Source organism: Cervus elaphus, chromosome 33 (assembly GCF_910594005.1).
Source record: "Cervus elaphus chromosome 33, mCerEla1.1, whole genome shotgun sequence".
Classification (NCBI taxonomy): domain Eukaryota; kingdom Metazoa; phylum Chordata; class Mammalia; order Artiodactyla; family Cervidae; genus Cervus; species Cervus elaphus.
The window spans coordinates 25,324,455-25,346,498 of NC_057847.1; the positions used below are offsets into that span (position 1 = coordinate 25,324,455).

At 37.0% G+C, this 22,044-nt stretch overlaps 1 protein-coding gene across 4 annotated transcripts in view; it reads left to right on the forward strand.

Annotated features, from left to right (window-relative positions):
* Positions 1-22,044, forward strand: part of CHN1 (chimerin 1) — a 194,621-nt gene that overhangs the window by 103,209 nt on the left and 69,368 nt on the right. Inside the window, exons 1-2 of one of the 4 annotated variants that reach the window (XM_043894380.1) lie at positions 6,459-6,463; positions 9,437-9,725. In XM_043894380.1, coding sequence (XP_043750315.1) covers positions 9,585-9,725 — 141 coding nt within the window. In that variant the 5' untranslated portion in view covers positions 6,459-6,463; positions 9,437-9,584. Of the gene's footprint in view, positions 1-6,458; positions 6,464-8,942; positions 8,981-9,436; positions 9,726-11,747; positions 11,772-22,044 lie in introns of those variants that run through there. The other 3 variants (XM_043894379.1, XM_043894378.1, XM_043894381.1) reach the window with 3 other exon arrangements.

Below are 22,044 nucleotides of genomic sequence, written 5' to 3' on the forward strand. Positions count from 1 at the left end.
GTTATAGTTTAGTTAGCTATCAAATTGAACGGTTGATTGAAATTGAGACATGTTTCTGTGATGGTGCAAACTTATACATATACCGTCTTTCTGGAGTAATGATACTGACATATACTTAAGTAAATTATCTTTCCCAGTCTTACTCAGTCACTAGTCAGTATAAAACACAACGTTTGCCTCTGTTACAGAGGAAAGCAGTAAGTGTTCCTGGTGCATGTTTTTGACTCTGACATCCATTGACTTACCCCTGACATGCTGTATAATGATCATTAGTTAATAAGAGATTATGGTAGAATGAGGAATTTGGGGGTTGGTAAGAATGAGTAGGTACAGGAGGAAGAGACGAATAAAGAAGAGAGATTTTACAAATTAAAGATGCAAGATACTATCACTAAAATTGTATGGTAAAGAGATTTTACCAGGGGATAAGCGTCTCCCTGCATTTAAGGAACTTTGAGGGCCTCTTGAAGAAGACCAGTTAGTATGGTGGGACAGGTCTTCAAGACCAACCCTCCTCATCAAGTCTTTGCTTGGATTTGTTTTCATTCTAACAGTTCTGTTAACTGGTATCCTAAAGACATAAAGGAATTCATCCAGCAGTTCATAAATAAGAAAGGTTCATGGATTTCATGGAAGTGAAATCCTAATACATGCAGTTCCTTTGTGAGGGATGGTCATTTATTAATGTAAGTAAAATCCTAGACATTTCTTAAAGATATCAACCTTTTATTTTAAATATTTATTTATTTGGCTGTGCCAGGTCTTACTTGAAGCGTATGCGATCTAGTTCCCTGACCAGGGATCTAACCTGGGCCCCCTCCATAGGAGTTCACAGTCTTAGCTACTGGACCACTAGGGAAATCTGAAAGGTATCAATATTTTAAAATACCCAAGTTAACATCATCATTCACTGGCTTCTTTTTTAAAATGCATACATATATTTTTAAGTTTTATGTATTTATTTTTGGCTGTGCTGGATCTTCATTACCATGTGGGCTTTTTTTCTAGTTACAGAGAGAGAGGGCTGCTATCTAGTTGTGCTCTGGCTTCTCATTGCACAGCGACCGCTCTGGTTGCAAAGTCAAGCTCTAAGGCGTGTGGGCTTCGGTAATCGCGGCTCCTGGGCTCTAGAGCACAGACTTGGTAGTTGTGGCACGCAGACTTCGTTGCTGTGCAGCATGTGGGACCTTCTCAGATTACGGGTCAAACTCGTGTCTCCTGCATTAGCAGGTGAATTCTTTACTGCCAAGCCACCAAGGAAGGCCCCATTCTAAGCACTCTTTTTGAAATGAAGGCATACCTTTATTATCAGGAATGTCTTCCTGGTGTCTTTAAAGAATGGCTTGTCTGGATAGAGTATCCTCATTGTATGGTTATCACATCTCTGTTTTTTGACATTTGTTGTTACTGTAGAGAAATCAGGAAGCAGTCTTCCTCCTCCTCCCCCCGCCCCTATATGGACTGTTTCCTGCCTGGTGATCTGAACATTCTTTGTTTTTCAAATTTAGTATCTTAAACTAGGACATCTTATAATGTTGATAGTACTTTAATAAACTTATCCGTCAGACAGTGTACTCTTTCTTCTTGAGATTTAGTTCTTTTCCTCCTGGAATATTTCCCAAATTATATTTCTGCGTAAGTTTTCTGTTCTGTTTGTTGCCATCTGAACCTCAGGGGTGTTTTTTAATGTTATATTTTCTTAATCTTCTTTATTTATTGTTGTTGTTGTTTAGTGGCTTAGTCCTGTCCAACTCTTTCATGGCCTCATGGATTGTAGCCCACCAGGCTCCTCTGTCCATGGGATTTCCCAGGCAGGAATATCGGAGTGAGTTTCCATTTCCTCTCCAGTGGATCTGCCTGACCCAGGGATTGAACCTGTGTCTCCTGCAATGAAGGAAGATTCTTTACTGTCTGAGCCACCTGGGAAGCCTTCTTTGTTTGTTATCTACCTCATAATTGATTTGCCGTTTAATTTTTCTTCTACTTTCAGTATGTTTTTTCAGGTCTTACCTCCATGCCACCATTTTGTTTTTAGTCTTGTTGATTCTATTCCCTACCATTTCTAGTTATTTATTAGATTTATAGTAATAGTATTTTGATAATCAGTTTCTCTCAGCTGTATCATGTTTTTCATGTCACTATTTTAAAAGCTCAGCATTGAATTCTCTTACTAAATTTATATTCTTAGATTCCATGTAAAGCACTTATAACGAATCTGTTTCTTGTTGCTTTCTCTTTCAAGGTAAGGTCTTTGAGTTTCATTTGGATGCTATGTTCTTTGCTTTTATTCTTTAAACAAAAAAAATATATTTTTGCCATATCATTGTGGCATGAGGGATCTTAGTTTCCTGACCAAGTATTGAACTTATGTCCCCTGTAGTGGAAGTGCAGAGTCCTAACCTCTGGACCACCAGAGAATTCCTTCTTTGTACAAATTTACTGTAAAGTAAACCATATAAAAATATATAAAACTTATGTGTACAGTATTAAAATAGATTACATTTAAATACATGTAAACTTATATAATAACTCCCAATCAAGTATTATATTTTAATGGTAGTCCAGAGGGTTCTTATGTTTCACTTTCTTATAATTATCTCTACCTTCCTCTCTGCCGTTAACCACTAGACTCACTTTATAATTATCTTTTTCATGCTTTTGTTTATAGTATTACCATCCATGTATACATTCTGATATAATGCAGTTGCATTTTGCCTGCTTTTGGACTTTATATAATGGAATCACACTGTATGTGCTGTTTCGTGACATGTTATTTTTTCCCAGCATATTTTCAAAATTCATCCAGATTGTTGCATGTATGTTTTCCTTGCTGTATAGTATTTTATTGTATTAGTCATGGTTCTCCTGACTGACTGAACCAATAGGATGTGTATGTATATGGAAAGAGACTTACCTCAAGTAACCAGCTCACATGATTGTGGAGGCCGGCAAGCCTAAGTCTGCAGTGTGGGCTCGCAGGCCTGAGACCCAGGAGAGCAGATGATGCAAAGTCCAATGGCAGTCTTCTGGAGAATTCCCTCAGAAAGAAATTGCTTCAAAAAGGCCAGTCATTTTGTTCTATTTAGGTCTTCAGCTGCCTGAGTAAGACCCACACAATTATGGCGAGTAATCTGCTTTACTCAGAGCTCACTGATGTAAGTGTGAATCTCATTTGAAAACACCCTTCCAGTTAACATAGAAAGTTAGCCACCACAGTATGTATACCGCAGGATTTTTTTTGTTGTATTGGGAATTTATTTAGTTTCAAGGTTTAGGCATTTTGAGCATTGCTCCTGCTGTTTGTTTGTGTATTTGTTTCCTAGAGCACATAATCATTCACATTGTATGGAGTATTACATAGGAAAAAATTGTTGTGTCATAGGTGTACATGTATTCAAGTTTACTAGATCATTTTAAACCATTTTGTTAAAAAGTATGCCAGGTATTGGTTTTATTAGTTGCTCTATATCCTTGCCAGTGGCTGATATTGTCTGAATTACAAAAGCTCACCATTCTGAAGATTTAGTTTGTATTTACTGGACCACTCTTTGAGCATCTTTTCATGTTTACTCTTTTGATGTGGGCCTATTTTTTTCCATTATGTAAACTTATATTCTTCAGTTGTGATAAATTTTCTTGAATTACCTTTTAGATTTCTTCCCCTTCTATTTTCTCTGTTCTCTTTACAGAGCTCCTGTTACCTAGATGTTGGACTTTCTGGATTGATTCTCTATCTTATTTTTTCTCTGTTTTTCATCTGCTTGTCATTTTGTTCTTCTTAAATATCTTCTCAACTTTATCTTTTATTTCTTCTTTCAATTTTTCATTTATGTTACATTTCCTTTTTCTGCTTATTTTTCTATGTATTATGTATTGTTCTTTTCTGTAGCATCCTAATACTTCTTGCTAAATCCTATTCAAGAATAGAAATATGAACTATCCTACTTTTGTTTCTTTTAGCATACTGATAATTTTAAAAATACTGTCATCTTTTGGTTTGTTTCAGCTTGTTTTGATTCCGTTTGTTTGCCTTTATCCTTCATCAAAGAGATTTTCCTCAGGTATCAGGTGATCCTCAGCTGACTGCTCATAATTTATTTGGCACTAAATAAATAGAACTAGACAGGAAAGAAAAGGGAGGACTTGAACAACACTATTCATCAGTTGGACCTAACAGACATGTACAGAACACAGAATACACATTCTTCTCAAGCACATAGAGAACATTCATCTATCACATGTTGGTCACCAAACAAGTCTTAAGGAATGTAAGAAAACTGAATCATACCAAAAATCTTTTCCAGTCACAATGAAATGAAATTAGAAGTCAAGCAGTAGGAAAAATGGGAAATTCACAGATGTGTAGAAGTTAAACATCACACTCTTGGGTCAAAGGAGAAATCACATAGGGTATTAGAAAATATCTTGAGGCAAATAAAAACTAAAAAGTTGACGAGTAGTTCTGAGAGCTTGAGAGAAGCTTCCAAATATAGGATGATGTCTCTATTTTATGTCTTTTCAGCTGAGCTGATAAGATTTCCCAGAGAAGAATCTTCCATTCTTTTTTTAACGAAAGATACGAGCCTTCTGAGAACCTGGTGGTAAAGAGAGATGAAGTCCCAATCTTCAGTATTTAGAGAGCTCACTTAGTTTACAGGATGATATGTCTGCCTTCCACTCTGTCTGGTGTTCCTCAGTTCAAAACCTCCTTGATTTACTATCCAGAGAACAGAGCTCAAGTCTTCCACCTGCGTGGGGAAGGGGACAAGATTGGGGAATGTGCGGGGATGTCTAACTGTTTCTTAAATAGATCTTCTGCAATAATTCTTCCTTACCAGTTCCACCTTCCAGAGCTGCCTGGTGCCACCTTTGAAGATTTAGTTAGATACACTGGTCTGCTTCTTTCCTCAAGATGATTTATTTTGCCAAGGGAATATCATTGTTGAGTTCACATATCTTAATATTTTGTCCCATTTTGCCATCCAGAATTATACAGCAAGATAGGAAAAAGTAGTATCTTCACAAAAGTTTTAGATGGAGAAAATATTTTGAAATTGTGTATAGCTATGTTCTCTCTCCCTCAGCCTTTCTTAGTTAATTTAAATTAAGTTTTTTGTATTCAAGTGAATGCCTCCTCATATGCTTGTCTCTCTTTTAACCTTCTTCCAAGAGTATGTTTATGATTAGAAGAATTTATGAGATATTTGTATTTTACCACTAGCTTCTTTGATAAAAATACACAAATACATATTTATGGTCAATAAAATTGTTTTTGTATGTTGGTTTCTGGAAATAGTTCTAACATTTTATTGTTAACTTAGACAAATGTGTTGTATATGTTTTGTTTTCTGTTTTTTAACAGGAAACATCTGTTAGCTTAGAGCTTTCCTTTGAAGAGATACTTCCCAATACTTTGGGCTCAAATCACAACAAATTCTTGGTTTCAGAAAAAAGTAAAGTAAGACCCCAAAGGTCATTTTTTGTATCTATTTTCATCATTTTGTACCTCTAGACTGAGTTTTTCTTTTATGAGTGCAATTTCCTTGCTAAAAAATAGAAAGGATGGTATTAAGGGTTCTGTTCATTTTTTAAAGTTAGTTCTTAGAATTATGTATTTTGAAATTCATCTGAATGTAAATAGGCACAACATTAAAACAGTTTTTTAAAACATGAAAACCAAAACTTAAAGTCACTGGATAAAAAGGCATTCTTTCTAGAAAGTCGTAATTATGTATAGCAGTAGCAGTTCAAAACAGATTATTCTGGTCTTTCTTTTCTGTTAGCTGAAGTACTACTTTGGAGAAAACAAATTTTCATCTTGTTGAACTCTATCTAGGTGAGAGTTGGACCTATACAGTTTTGAACATATTAAAAAAAAAATGAACAGCTATTTAAAAACAAGGGCAGAAGCAGAGGGTGAATAGAAGAAAAGATGAAAAGAATATTTTCCTATAAACATTAAGGGAAAATGGTTTAGCATTAACAGGTTTTACAAATTAATACTCTGCTTTCAAGAGTTCAGTGTGTATGTATGTTAGTCTCTGGCATGTCTGACTCTTTGTGACCCCATGGATTGGGGCCTGCCAGGTCCCTCTGTCCATGAGATTCTCCAGGCAAGAATACTGGAGTGGGTTGCCATTCCCTTCTCCAGGGGATCTTCCCAAGCCAGGGATCGAACCCGGGTCTCCTGCATTGCAGGCAGATTCTTTACTGTCTGAGCCACCAGAGTTATCGCTGAATCCATTTAAAACATCCTGCTTTCAATACAAGTATATGTACTGACCTCTTTTCTTTGAAATCAGAAACCTAACTCCCAAGGCCTTGTGGAAGGACTCTTCCAGCTTCTCTTCTCCCCTTTTTGCACTTTGTAGTTCCACTCAGTTAACTACGTAGTATAAATCTGGGGCATCCTGAGTGAAAAAAAATCACAAAGAACTCCTCTTTGCTTTTCATTGGCTCTAAAGTCAACCAGTGCAGAGAGGTTCCTCCACAATCAGTTTTACTTCAGTACATATTATTGAATATCCTTTGTGTTACTTTATTGTTTGATAATCATTCTGTTATTCTTTGCAGAAGTCTAAGCTAATACAGGAGACAGGGGACTGCAGTTGAACCTACTACCTACATTTGACCCTTGAACAGTGTGGTGATTAGGGATACCTACCCCTCTGCACAGTGAAAATCCACATGTCACTTATAGTTGGCCCTCTCTTTCTGTGATATCCACTGTCAGATCTGCAGGTTCAACCAGCCTCAGACAGTGCAGTGCCATAGGATTTACTGTTGAAAAAACCCAAGTCTTCAGTGCAGTTCAGACCTGTGTTATTCAAGGGTTAACTGTATGTAGCTTTATCTTAAGTATTCTCATGTAATCCTCACAGTCAAGTAATGTTACTATTGTTTAGCATAACATTATTCCTGTATCTTGGTGCAGAATCTGAAAAATGATTTTCCCAAAATCTCCTCACTAAGTGGCAGATCCAGGATATAAACTTAATTTGTCTGATGCCAAAGCCTGAAGTTTTTTGTTAAACAAAAAGGAACCAGGACTTGCAAACCCTGTCCAAACCCTCTTTCAAGACTGCAAAGGTCTTTTGTACTGGGGCATAAACAATAACTCAGATCTTATGTGGGTATATGTTAGATCTTGTTAAACAGTGAGTTTCTTGGTTTTCATAGTGTGAGGGGGATATTGGACTGACTTGATATCATGTATCACTGTATAGAAATGTAACTTTTCTGTATATGAGTAAGGTCATATATATTATTGTAATCATTTTTTTTAGAAAACCACCTAAAGATAAACTTTTATAAAAGTTTTTTTTATAAAAACTGTCTTTTTAAAAAAAAAAACAAAAACAAAACTGTCTTTTTATAAAAACTGTCTTTATAAAAAAGACAGCACTTCATCTTGTCTTTGTAGTGGAAATTGGGAATCATGTGCACAGTCTCTTAAAGTCCCTAAGTTGAGAACAAACTTACTTAGACTTTTTTGCCCAATAGCATAGAAGTAGCCAGGAAACCCCTCCTTGAATGGCTGGAAAGAGCTTCATTGTAAAGGGTCAAGAAGTCTGACCTTAGATTTCCACTCTTTGAATTAACCATCCCACCCCTGTGAGGCCAGTTCAGCCATCTTCCCTTCTGCCCTCCGCTCCCATACTTAGCAGATTTCAGAAGACAGTTGAGTGACAAACACCTGCCACCATTGCTTAGACAGACTTTAAGTGCCATACCCGTTGTGAAACTGCTTATTTGTAAAATCTTAAGCCCCTGTGGAATAAAACGGTCTAATCCCTTACTGAAATGCCTTGAATGCAAGTGAAATATAAAAGAGCTTAATGTTAAACAGTACTGTGTTTATTGCTGTATGAACCTTACGGAAATTATAAAGTGGCTTTCTATGTTTATTTTGCAGTAACAAATAATGAATATTAGTGAAGAGGAAATAATACAAGAAGTGTATTTAACTCAAAAAAGTGTATGTGTAACTTTGGTATAGAAATTTTACCTTCCAACTTTTTAGACATACATCATAAGGAAACTTTACTTGGAAGAAATATCTCTTTAATGTTAGAGGAAAATGAGAATGGGAAGTAGAGTGGATCATTCACTTGAATATAAACTAAAATTTAATTGCTTTTAAAGAACCAAAAGCTAGATCAGTTTTATTTTAGAAGAGGGACCAGTATGTATAGAATATTGGGTTCTAGATTAAATAACTATTAAAGTCTAATTTGAATGACAGAATCAGAGATACCTCAGGCCATTATTAAAAAAAAAAAAATTGGTTCCTTTTGTAGGGCACATTTAAAGTGAAATCTTAAGAAAATTCTCACTTCTGTCTTCCTGAAATGTAACCTATACCAGAATAGTATTGTTGCATAAGTTTGCAGTTCTATTTAAACACTTTAACAGCTATTAATTTAGTGTTTTAGTTCATCTCTGTTCTGTGTATTTTTAACAGTGAAATTAAATATATCCTTTCTGATTTGTTTGGTTTTAAATTAGGCTCACTCAGGGCTATCTTCCAGAGACTGTGAGAGGGCCCTCGGTGCCTTTTGGCATCAGCTTTTGTTAAAAGTCAGTGCATGTTCTTGTCTTTGTCATCTTGGAAGGACATTAGGCTAGTTGTGCCAACTTGGATCCATTTCTGAGGTTTACCGCAGGAAGCAAAATACTGAAATTATCATAAACCATTCTTCTTCAGTTTTTAAAAAAATGCCACTGAAATATGACTCAGAAGTAAAAATAGAATTTCTCGAGTCCAGTAGTTTATGACTTATATGCCCTGTATATATTCCAAGCATCTCTTGCCCAGACTCAGCAAGCAGACAGAAGGATGACTGTGTAAAAGGGAAGAGCGTATCCTTAACCCATGGCCAGAAATAGCATAAGTGTGTTTCTCTGCCATCCTGCTCTACCGTGGGACTCAGGTTCTGGAATCAGCTCTTCTTCAAATGATTGCTGGCATCACACCTCGGTGAGCCCTCAGTGGAGCTTTCCCATTAAAAGACACGAATGCTGGGATCTGAAGTACATTGAATACTTTTATTAATCAACTTGGAAAGAACATGCTAAATACAGAAATGTCATATGTAGTTGACTAGTTGATTATTGACTGTTCTAATAGGATATGAGGTTTATTTTCCCATTTTTCCTAGAGTCATAATGAAGTGGCTTAAAAAGATAAATAAGAACAAAGCTTACCTTCTAGGGTAGGCCTGCTTTGGTCTAGTTATCCCTCATTGTTGCAAATCCATTCTTTGTGTTCAAAAGTTTAACTTTCCATATTCCAGACGGTTCACAGAGATTAACCACAGTTTATTTAAACAAACAAAGAAGACACACACAAAGCAATAGTTTTAAATTTTTTTTTTCAGAAGGAATTCACTTGCTTACTTTTCTTAAAAACATCTTTCCCATTTCATTGAGGCAGATTTGGAAGTCAAACCAGAAACTTCAGGCTCTACTACGATGGAAAGCACTTTGTTGGGGAGAAGCGCTTTGAGTCCATCCACGATCTGGTGACTGATGGATTGATTACTCTCTATATTGAAACCAAGGCAGCAGAATACATTGCCAAGATGACGATAAACCCAATTTATGAGCACATAGGATACACAACCTTAAACAGAGAGCCAGCATACCAAAAACATATGCCAGTCCTGAAAGAGACACTTGATGAGAAAGATTCTACAGGCCAGGATGGGGTGTCAGAGAAAAGGGTAAGCTACTATGAAACCACACTTTATCTTCTTCTGTTTGGGGTCCTTATAAGAAAACCATTATTGCCAGAAGAGATTGACTTCTCCATGGTGCTTTGGAAAGGGTGTGCCTTTTCCTTAATGTTGAGTTTCTGTGATGCTGAGTTTTGCATATATCTAATTCTTACTCAGTTAAAATATGTCAGGTATGTTTTTGTACTCCTGATTATTTCTTATTTTATCAGTTTTACAGTTTTAAAAATTTGTTGGAAAAATGGCCAACAAATTTTATAGTAAAAAAGTTTGAGTCTTAATCAGAAGCATAACTTATACTAGCTATATTACATAAAAAAATTAAGGGGTTACATGATCTATCAGTTTGTTTTCTTTAAAAGTAATTTACTTTATAAGTAGTTCTCTTCTTTATAAAATTGATAGATAACATGTATTTTTAAATGCACATGGTTAAATTCAATTTTTCAATAACTGTTACATTATTTTGAGAATCAGTCTTGAGTAACAGGAGAATTTACCTCTTTATGGACTTAGAAAGTAAATCAGGAAGATACACTTTTCTATCATTATGAAAGACAGTTTAAGGTTTTCATTTGTCTTAATTGTAATATATTTAAGGTTAACATCAGAACCTTTAATTCCTTGACATTAAAATAATTTTAACTTTGAAAATTGTCCCTGGTCTCCCTTTAATCTCCCAAGAAAAAGAATGAGGATTTCCTCATATTTAATATTGTGTGGGATTTAGTTGGGAAAGTTTTATGTTTTCTAATTGTAATTGTTTTAATGAATTCTTATATATTTGAGTATGTTAAGTTGCCATATTAAATAAATGTAGTATTATATAGTGATTTGAGCTTGATTCTGTCACCAAATAGATTTGTGTGTAAATTCTATCATTTTACCAGTTGCGTGAACTTCAGCGAGTTACTTAAATTCTCTGTGCTCTAATGTTCTTTATTTGTAAAACTGTAATAATATTCAGCTTTGGAGGATTGATTGAGATAGTATATATAAAATAATCAGACACTTTGTGTTGTGACACAAAGTAAGCGCTCAATGTGAGTTTGATGGGAATGTTACCAAGACAGTCATATTACTTCAAGGCAGGATTCTAAAATATTGATTATCTTGGAGTATTTAGGTACAGAATGGAAATTTCAAATGTGCATTGTCCAACCTAAATCTTAATTTCTGGCAGATCTGAGAGTGGCATTTTGTGGCTACAGAGAAACCAATGTTTTAAATTATAGACTGTAGCAAATGGTTTTCATATACTTAAATTTGTTAGGAACTACAAATCTTTTTTGAAAGTAACTAGAATTTAGAATCCTAAGTGAATGCTGTATTTAATATTGTTCTTTGCACTCTCGTTCCCATTTTCTCATTTTTATTTTTCATTCATGGCATTTTTTTAGTAATGCTTGTATTTAAATATCTAGCACTGATATATGTTGTGAAGATCTATCTAGAATATTCTAAGTTAACATCTGTAAAATATTTTTTTAAATGTCTGTAAGTCTTTCAAATTGGGTCAGCCTAATGATAAACTTTGCTGATGTGTTCTGTATACATTTTTATACATTAAGGGACTCAAGTTAAAGACACTAAGTTATTTAACATTAACATAGGACTAGTCATTTAACCTCATAGGGCCTTGGTTGTCCCTCCTACAGTGAAAATATTATTCACAGAGGCAAGAGACTGAGGTAGCTAGTGCCTGAAAGAAGTTTTTAGCTCTAAGAGCCATGGTGCCCTCTATATTTGGCAACATTACCTGTATCATTACCTGAATTTTTGTGCTGAAGGCCAGTGGCATAGAGTGAAATAGCTGGTCCTGGAAAGTGTTTCTCTTCAGCAAACCTTGATTAAGAATCATCTCTTAAAAACTATTCTTTGTTTTAAGCTGCATGCATCTTAAATCTAGTTGGCTTAAAATCTACTCACTCAAAACTAGATTTATTTTATTTACAGGTGTCATCCAACAGGGCAGGGATGATGACCTGTTCAACAGCTTGAAACATTGATTCCCTGTCACAGTGGATGACATTTGTAAGTAAAGACAATCATGTTTAAATGGTTTAAAATTCCTACTGACACGAGTGCACTTTGATAAATATTTTACTGGGTCCTGAATAGCTAAATCCCCTCTTATCCATCACTCCTTTTTCTCAGAGGTGGAAAACGTTGGCTTTGCAGGAGCTAGTATGCTGTTGTGGAAAGGATATGAGCATTGGAATTAAGAGCTAGGTTCTGCTACAGGCATTGATTTTATGTGTCACTGGGGCAAGCTTTTTCACCTCTCTTGAGACTGTGTTTCCTCCTTTAAATAAGAGGGCTCTGGACTAGATGACATCCATGGTCTGGTTTATTTAGTCTGTGATCCTTTTGGAGGTACAGGCTTTGTATGAGAACACAGCCCAAGAAAGAGCACTAAAGTGAAGTCTAGAAAGGTGAAATCTGTTTTCAGTGTATCTACTAATTGTATGACCTTGAGACAAATCCCTAACCTGTCTGAACTTCATTTTTTCAATATATAAGACAAGGATTTTTCTACAAAATAGTAGTTTACAGGATTTTAATAAATACTGCAAAAAGGGTTCTGTGCTCAAATAGATTTGATAAAAATTAAGTTTTTAAAAAAATAAACTTAATCATTTCTGCACAGCTTTGCTAATCCCTAATGTGTACTGTGACTCTCAAGAGTTCTCCCAAACTTATCTGAATCACCTCACCCCTGTTCAGAACATTTTGGGAGAATAATGTTTCATGAAACCCACTTTGGGAAGTTTTGAGCCAGATGATCTCCTAAGGTCTTTCTTTGTTCTAAAATTGAAGGATGAGAATTCTACATGTATTTTTTTTCAGTCCTTAAGGTATTTAAGTTGAGTGTCTGAGCTTTTGTGGAAGGTTGATAGGATTTTTTTTTTTTTTTTTTAAGATTCATTATTATTTTGGCTATGATGGGCCTTCATTGCCGCACACAGGTTTTCTCTAGTTGCAGCGAGCAGGGGCTACTCTGCGTGTGGAGCTGGAACTTCTCATTGTGTTGGCTTCTCTGACTGCAGAGCTCAGGCTCTAGGCTCGTGGGCTTCGGGAGTTGCAGTGCAGGGGTTCAGTAGTTGTAGCACACAGGCTTGGTTGCTCTGTGGCATGTGAGATCTTCCTGGGCCAGGGATTGAACCAGTGTCCTTTGCATTGCAAGACAGATTCTTAACCACTAGACCAACAGGGAAGCCCTGGCAGGATGGCTTTATGGCCATAATATATATATTTTTTAAGGTTGTTTTATTTATTTATTTTTAATTATTTATTATAATTGGAGGCTAATTACTTCACAATATTGTGGTGGTGGTTTTTGCCATACATTGACATGAGTCAGCCACAGGTATACATGTGCATGTGTCCCCACCGTCCCAAACCCCTCTCCCACCTCCCTCCCTATTCTAGCCCTCTGGGTTGTCCCAGTGCACGGGCTTTGAGTGCCCTGTTCCATGCATCGAAATATGGTGGTATACATGTTTCAGTGCTGGTCTCTCAAATCACCCCACCCTCGCGCTCTCCCACAGAGAACAGTTTCTTCTTCCAAGTAGTGAATGTAGTGCACATGCTTCAACAGGTACTGGACCTGTGGTTTTGTGATGATTCTACACTTACTAGTAATGTAGCTTTACGTTCTCCAAAACCATGCTTTTGAAAATGTCTCCTGTAAATGTTAATAATACATGTTGTCAAATAAAATACATAATTTGCATTTCAAAAAACCATACTGTCAGTCAGAACTCTTGACTCTAGCCAGAACCACTTTCCTTTTGGATTTAGTCCTCTAAGCTCAAAACCTGTCTCATATATAAGGATAGCCTGTGATGGCAAGACAGGGCAAAATCAGCTTGTTGGTTTTATGGAAGTTCACCAAGCTAAATAACCTATGTGTGTCTGTGTGTATGTTCATGTTTCCTTTCCCTGGAATTTTGGCATGAGTGCAATTCTTGGTATGTTTATATATATATATAAACATATATATAAAATATGGTATATATGGTGTGTATATATAATTTAAGGAATTTCCTGTACATTTAAATTTTTTTTTCAAGGACTTCTTTGGGGTTCCCCAGACTGCATATGTATTACAGAGCTTTGTTGAAATGAAAGCCCTACCAAAAATGCTATAACTACTGGAATTCTTTGGTTAGCTTCATAAAGCGACAGAAGTCTTTATCCCCTGGGAAAGCAGAAGGAGCATGGACTGTCTGGTTTGCTAATTGTCTTAGTCGTCCACAAAGCCACTCTTCTCAGTGTTTTTACTTTGTTTAAAAATACATATAGCACCTTTTTTCTTTCTGTATCATTTCAATGTAGAAATCATAAGAAACCCAAACATAAATTTAATCATTATAAAAGTAACAATACCAGAGCAGTGGGTAGCATGAACCAGTCTGAAGAAAACTGTTTGGTTACTGGAGTTTGTGTTTTCTCAGTCTCCGGGGCCTTTTTTTCTTCTTCCTTGTTCCTCCCCACGCTGTGCTCCTCTTGTTCTCCTTTACTCTGCTTTTTTCCTCGTCCATCCCTCTTGCCCCTCGTCAGGGCTCCCGTGTGGTTGGTTCAAGGTTAGGATCAGTTGTTCAGGGAGAACAGGCCCTTAGAGAACTGCCACGTGGGCCCAGGGTCACTTATTTGTATTAAAAAATCAATTGAGTAATTTATGAGGAAACTACAACTTCCATACAGAACATCTCATAGTGGGTTTGTCCTCTTCTCAATGACCTTCTTAAGAAATCAAGTACAGTTTTTAAAACAAAGAGCCTGCGTGATCAGTGTGTGTGCTAAGTCACTCAGTTGTGTCCGACTCTTTGGGACGCTATGGACTGTAGCCCACCAGTCTCCTCTGTCCATGGGATTCTCCAGGCAAAATACTGGAGTGGGTTGCCATTTCCTCCTGGGGAAAATGGCATTTCATCTGTCTTCCCAACCCAGGGATCAAACCCAGGAATCTTACGCCTAGGCAGGCAGATTCTTTACCACTAGTGTCACTTGGAAGCTGACATGGTCAGTATATATATACAAGTCTGTGTGTTCTTAGCAAGCCCTTAACCTCCCTAGATCTCAGTCTGCTGCAGCCTTTAAAAAAAAAAAAGGTCTATGGATTCCATTGCACTGGTGGTTATGAGTATTAATGAGATTTTGTAAAGTGACCTTCCTTGTACGTGACACGTCATTGCCCCCTAGGCTCAGAGTGATCTCCAACCAGATACTGATTCATGGGTCTCAGTACTGTTCCCCTACCTTCACTAGAAACAGCATGTGTAGGATACTCTTCAAGATCTGTCTTTTCAGTGCTTCATTGGCCCTCTGAGTTCACAAGATAACATCAAAAGGCTCCTACTTGCTTCATCACAAAGTGGAGTCTCTTAATAAGACTGTCATTTTAGTTGTAGTATTTCTCAGGTCATGTGTTTTTAGGGACATATGGGCAACAAAGGAATTGTTGGTATGTAGTGGTGATTGCAAAATAGTATAACTTGTTGAAGTTAAATTCTATCACTGTGGACTCTTCACTTTCTAATCTGTAATAAGGACTAATCTGTAACAATGACAGAGGGTTCTTACCTGCAGGGAGGAGGATCTTCTCTGCCCTGCTAGAGTCTTGAACCTGAGCTAGGAGCACTGAGCCAGCCCTCTTCTGATCACCAGCAGTCTCCCTCGCCCCCTCTCTGACCTGGGCTAGGCCCTGTGGCAGGTGTCAGTCACAGTCACGTTGATGGGAAAGTAGGGCGACCCTGCTCTCAGAATCTTTAGAACGTCTCTGTGCAGCAGGAAGGTCATTCCTCATTCCACAGATACACCATCTGAGTTCTAGAAAAATTGTCTTTGTGACATGAATTTGTGGAGGGTGGTGGATGGAGGCACATCTTTAGGGATATGCTCAGAGAAGCCACCATGGCAGAGGGTGTCTCCCCAGCTCACAGCACCAGTCATGTGTCAGGACAAGCTGGGCCCCACCAGAAAATCTCACGCTTGAAATGATTGATGAAAACTCAAATGGGACCCAGGAAATTGTTTGTGTGAATCTCATCTGTCCTTCTGTGATATCACCCACAGAAAGGATTAGTAATTGAAAGCCATTAGGGAAAACCAGATGGAAAGAGGAAGATGGAAGATAAACATCAGTTCCTCAGCTCCAAAGAACCAGGCCAACGGAAGACCAAATTGTAATTTTCCAAGCCAGCTGCAGTTTTGGAAGATTTCTGTGTATGGGCCAATTAACTAAATAAAATAACTCTTAAATCACTAGTTTGAGGGTTTGAAAAGGAAGCTACTAGAAATTCTTTCACAATTGCTACTTTAGAGCTTTTAGAATTTTGGTGAGGAAATAATCATTGGTGGCAAGATCCCGTCCATTAGCTTCATGGAACAGAAATCAACTCTGCTGGCCTTAGGATGGTCACAGCATTTGGGGTCCCAAGCAAGTAGAGGCTATCATGTGATAATCTGGCCTTCCCACACTGCTGTCTAACTAACTTTGTGGGCCCATTCTAAGAGTCAGCTCACCAGTTTTAGTAAATACTTATATCAGACCTTATGTTCAATGATTTGGGTCTGTAATTTTCATCTTCTGCTTTTTGCTCCATATTTTCCCCTTCTATTTGAAGTCATCCTCTCTCCCCCTAATATTTAGACCTCTTGGAGACTGATAAGTCATAGCTATGGCTTGAGCCTTTTTGTGAGTTATGAAACGTTTTTTATATGGCCTTCTAAGTTAGTCCTTAACTTTTCTTTGGTTTCCTTAAAGTTACCTTTGTTGCTCAGTCGTTTCCAACTCTGCGACCCCATGGACTGACTGTATCACGCCAGGCTTGCCTGTCCTTCATAATCTCCTGGAGTTTGCTGAAACTCATGTCCATTGAATCAGTGATGCCATCCAACCATCTCACCCTCTATCATCCCCTTCTTCTCCAGTCTTTCCCAGCATCAGGGTCATTTCCAGTGAGTCGGCTCTTTGCATCAGGTGGCTAAAGTATTGGAGCTTCAGCTTCAGCATCAGTCTTTCCAATAAATATTCGGGGTTGATTTCCTTTAGGACTGACTGGTTTGATCTCCATGCAGTCCACGGGACTCAGGAATCTTCTCCAGCATCACAGTTCAAAAGCATCAATTCTTTGGTACTCAGCCTTCTTTATGGTCCAGCTCCCACATCCGTACATGACTACTGGAAAATTATAGCTTTGACTAGACAGAACTTTGTTGGCAAAGTGATGTCTCTGCTTTTTAACATGCTGTCTAGGCTTGTCATAGCTTTTCTTCCAAGGAGCCAAGTGTCTTTTAATTTCATGGTGGCAGTTACATTTGCAGTGATTTTGGAGGCCTCTGTTTCCATTGTTTCCCCATCTACTTGCATGAAATAGGACTGGATGTCACGATCTTAGTTTTCTGAATGTTGAGTTTTAAACCAGCTTTTTGACTCTCTTCTTTCACTTTCATCAAGAGGCTCTTTAGTTCCTGTTCGCTTTCTGCCATTAGATTGGTGCCATCTGCATATCTGAGGTTTTGATATTTTTCCCGGCAATCTTGATTCCAGCTTGAGATTTATCTAGCTATAACTTCAACAAGTTATCATAACTGGTCAGAAATGCTCAAACCTGAGTTTTACATTGCAATTATTAAGATTCTTTCAATAGGAAATTACAGATGTCTCTAATGGCTGCTACTTGTACCCTTGTTTGTATGTCTCTTAAAATTTTTGTGCTTCTACATTATTTTCACTGTGGTTTGCTCAATAACTTGAATGAATCAACCCTGTTATCTTCTATTTCCTTAGCTTCTAGAACCATCCAGTGAAAATCCACTAATGCTATAGATTTGCTGGTGACCTATTTTATATTATTTAATTTTGTATCTCATACAACTTAAAGAGTTGTATGATGATTTCTAAGTTTCTGTACTTATTTACCAGCAATGTTTGATGAAAGGTCACCTTTGCTATAGAATTTCTCTCCAAAAGCAGAAGCTTTTATACAAGCTGCAGATTGTTTAGCACCTTCTTAAGAGATTTACAACTCCCTTCTTTTTGCCCACTCAACAGGAAGGGATCCCTAAGTGTGGATATATTGATAGTTTGCATCGTAACTTTAGAATGACTTTGGGCTGTTGTGCAAGTTTTCACAGTAAGGAAGCAGCTGATGCCCTAGCTCTTGAGAAAGTTCTCTTTTTCTGTAGAATGGGGAAAACTCTACAAATGAACCCGTACCTCTTTATAGGCTCATTTCCCAAGAATTCTTTAAAAGTGAATTTTATTGAGTATCTTTTACATATTGTAAAATGTATTCAGTTACATGTACAGTTTGATGACCTTTGCCAAATGTATGCACTTGTGTAAGCACTACCCACAATCAAATATAGAACATTTCATTGCTCCATAAACTTCCCAAGTGTCCCTTTGTAGAAAATCCCACCCCTCACCTCCTGCCTAAGGCCACTGCTGATTAGATTTCCATCAGGACAAGAAATTTGTTTAATGGTTGATATGACAGGTGATGTCCTATTTAATGTTTTAGTTTTCTACATTTATAGCACTTCTGACCTCTTTTTTTTTTTTTTTACTTTTTCTTTTTACTTTTTTTAAACTTGTCATCTTATTATTTTTAAATACCTATCTGCCTTATCTCTGTTAGATTTAAAATTTTTCAGGTCATGTATTTTTAGGGAAATACACACAATGAAAGAATTGTTGATATGTAATAGTGATTGCAAGATGCTGTAACTTGTTGAAGTTGAATCCTATCACTATGGACTCTTACTTTTTAATCCCTAACAAGGAGTTTAATAATTTTGGGTGCATAGTGAAAGAGGGTTCTTAGATGCAGGGAGGAAGAATCTGCTGGCGTCTTGGACCTGAGCCAGAAGCACTGAGCCAGCCCTCGTTTAATCACTGGCTGTCCCCCTTGCCATTCCTCTCTGACCTGGGCTGGGGCCCATGATAGGTGTTAGTCATGGTCAAGTTGATGGGAAAAGGTGTCCCCTGCTCTCTGACTGTGAACTGTACTACATGGTATAAGGTATAATAATGAGAAAAACTACCATTTCTGCATCCTCCTCCCAGTCTACTCCAAGGAAAAAAAGGCATTCTTTGTGGCAGTGATGATTCCAGAATTCCCTATGGAACACTACTAAAGCATTTTTTCCAGCTTTGTAAAGACTGCCAAAGCACTTAGATTTTTCTCTCTACAGTCCTTGAAAGCATGCAGTTGTAACCTACTCAAGAGTCCTGTAGACCAGAGTTCTCTGCCCAGTCCCAGGTGAAGAATGACATTCTCTTGTGAAATAAGCTTCCATGGGAAGACTATATAGGTCACATAAAATACCTGGAGAAATGGTTATAACTTTTCTCTCATCTCCCTCAGAGGAGCCTGTTGGAATGGGAGTGAATGAGAAAAGTGAAAAACAGTAAGAATATAAAAATCCCACTAAATCCTGCTATTGACAGGTTAACATAACCAATAATATTCTGCTGTTTGCCCTTCAACAGCAGCCATACTGAGTCTTTTATATGTGAGTGTGTTTGTATATATGAATGTGTGTGTGTGTGTGTGTGTGTGTGTGTGAGAGAGAGAGAGAGAGAGAGAAAGAGAGGGCCAACGTGTATCATTTACAGTTACCAGTTCTAAATTAACAAAGTTTTTAAGAGGAAAGGGTTTCCATTAAATTCCATCTGCAGGATACACAAGAAGAACTTTTCTGGAACTGTTACTTAAACCAGAAATATATTGCAGTCTTGTGGACAGAACATTCAAATTACCACTTATTTTAGTGTGAATAGTAAATTTCCTTTGTTTCCTTTTAGATAAAGCACCACCACCCCACCCCCACCCCCATCAGTGCCTTTGCCTAATTAATGATTATGACTGATGCTTTAGTTTGGAAGCAGTGCCCATAGTTACTGCAGAGGGGCTTTTTTTTTTTTTCAATTTTAGATTTGTATTTACTTTTCATTTTTTTTGCTACCCGATTTTTATTCTTTTTGTAGTTTTTAAATTGATTTTTATTGAAGTATAGTTGCTTTACACTGTCTTGTTAGTTTTGCCGTGCGGCACAGTGAATCAGTTATACGTGTACATGTATCCACTCTTTTTAGGGTTTCCTTCCCATTTAGGTCACCACAGAGCTGTCCAGTAGGCTCTCCTTAGTTATCAATTTTATTTATAGTAGTGTATATATACGTCAGTCCTCATCTCCCAATTCATCCCACCTCGCCCCCCTCCCTGCACTTGGTAACCATAAGCTTGTTTTCTACATCTGCGACTCTGTTTTGCTTTGCAAATAAGTTCATCTGTACTATTTTTCTAGATTCCACATATAAGCAATATTATACGATTCTTGTTTTCTCTTTATGACTTCCTGTTTTTTTAAATTCATAGTGATATTGGGCTGTAAACAAGGGGATTTCACTTTGGGTTTCATACAAGAATATTCTAAACTTTTAAGCTAAATTAATTTTTTTCACTCTAGGACAGAATGCATAAATAGTAATGGATTCTTAACATTTGACTTAGTGTTAACTCATAAAAGAAATTCTGTAGCCCTATAAGCTAATGTTTGGTCATAACTTTGAAGCAGTCCACAGCATCTAGTTCAAATGCCCTATTGATGCTATTCCCTTTCTCTCTTAATTCCTTATTTTTTGAGATTTGTTTTCCATAAAAATGATCCACCTTTACTAGTCAGATAGAAGCACTTCAGAAGGAGATTTGATTATCACATATTACCTTGTTTATTCAGCCCCTCCTACACACACTCCCAAAACTTTTTTTTTTTTCCCCTAATTGAGCATCTCCTTGGAACAGGAGATCAGGATCTTCATCTTATGACTTTGATGATGTCACTTTAAGCATGTCATCAACTTCTCTGAGCCTCAGTCGTAAAATGAAGGACTCGACTTCAGAGATGACATTCAAGTCCCTCTAGGTATCACTCATAAATTGTTTTTGTTAACCCTCAAAAGGTTTCTCAGACTTAAGATTCTGTACTTCTAAGAACTTATCATTTAAGAGGTAGAACAGACTAAGCATGCCGGTTTTTTAAAATTTATATTTATTTTGGTGTACAGTTGATGTATGATGTTGTGTTAGTTTCAGGTGTATAGCACAGTAGTTCAGTCATACCTGGAATGGGTAGCCATTCCCTTCTCCAGGGGGTCTTCCCAATCCAAGGATCAAACCAGGTTTCCTGCATTGCAGGCAGATTCTTTACTGTCTGAGCTATCAGGGAAGCCCCACACATACATCTATTCTTCTTTGATTGTTTTCCCATATAACTTATTAGATAGTATTCAGTAGAGTTCCCTGTGCTATGTAGTAGGTTCTTATTGATTATTTTATATATAGTAGTGTGTATATGTTAATTCCAGTCTCCTAATTTATCCCTTTCTTGCTTCTTTGGTAACCATAAGTTTGTTTTCTAAGTCTGTGCATCTGTTTCTGTTTTGTAAATCAGTTCATTTGTATCATTTTTTAGATTCCACATATAAGTGATATCATATGATATTTGTCTTTCTATGTTTGGCCTCACTTAAAATGATAATCTCTAGGTCCATCCTGCAAATGGTGTTATTTCATTCTTTTTATGGATAAGTAACATTCCATTGTATATATGTACCACATTTTCTTTATCCATTCACCTGTTGATGGACATTTAGGTTGCTTCTATGATTTGGCTGTTGTATACAGTGCTGTAAGAACACTGGGGTACATGTGTCTTTTCAAAGTATGGTTTTTTCTGGATATGCCCAGGAGTGGGATTGTTGGATCATATAGTAGTTCTATTTTTAGTTTGAGGAGCCTGTATACTGTTCCCCATAGTGGCTGTACCAGTTTACGTTCCCACCAACAGTGTAAAAAGGCTCCCTTTTCTTCACACCCTCTCCAGTATTTGTTTGTAGTTTTGTTTTTTTTTTTTTTGATGATGATCATTCTGCCCCATGTGAGGTGATACTTTATTGTAGTTTTGATTTGTCTTTCTCTAATAATTTGTAATGTGGAGCATGTTTTCAGATGCTTTTTCGCCATCTGTATGTCTCCTTTGGAGAAATACCTATTTAAATCTTGTGCCCATTTTTTTAAATTGGGTTGTATTTTTTTTTTTTATATTGAACTGCATGAGCTGTTTTACATTTTGAGATTAATCCCTTATTGGTTGCATTGTTTACAAATGTTTTCGCCAATTCTGTGAGTTGTCTTTTCATTTTGTTTATGGTTTCCTTTGCTGTGCCAAAGCTTTTAAGTTTAAACATGCTGATTTAGGTATAGGCTTGACTCTGCTGTAAGTCTTTGAG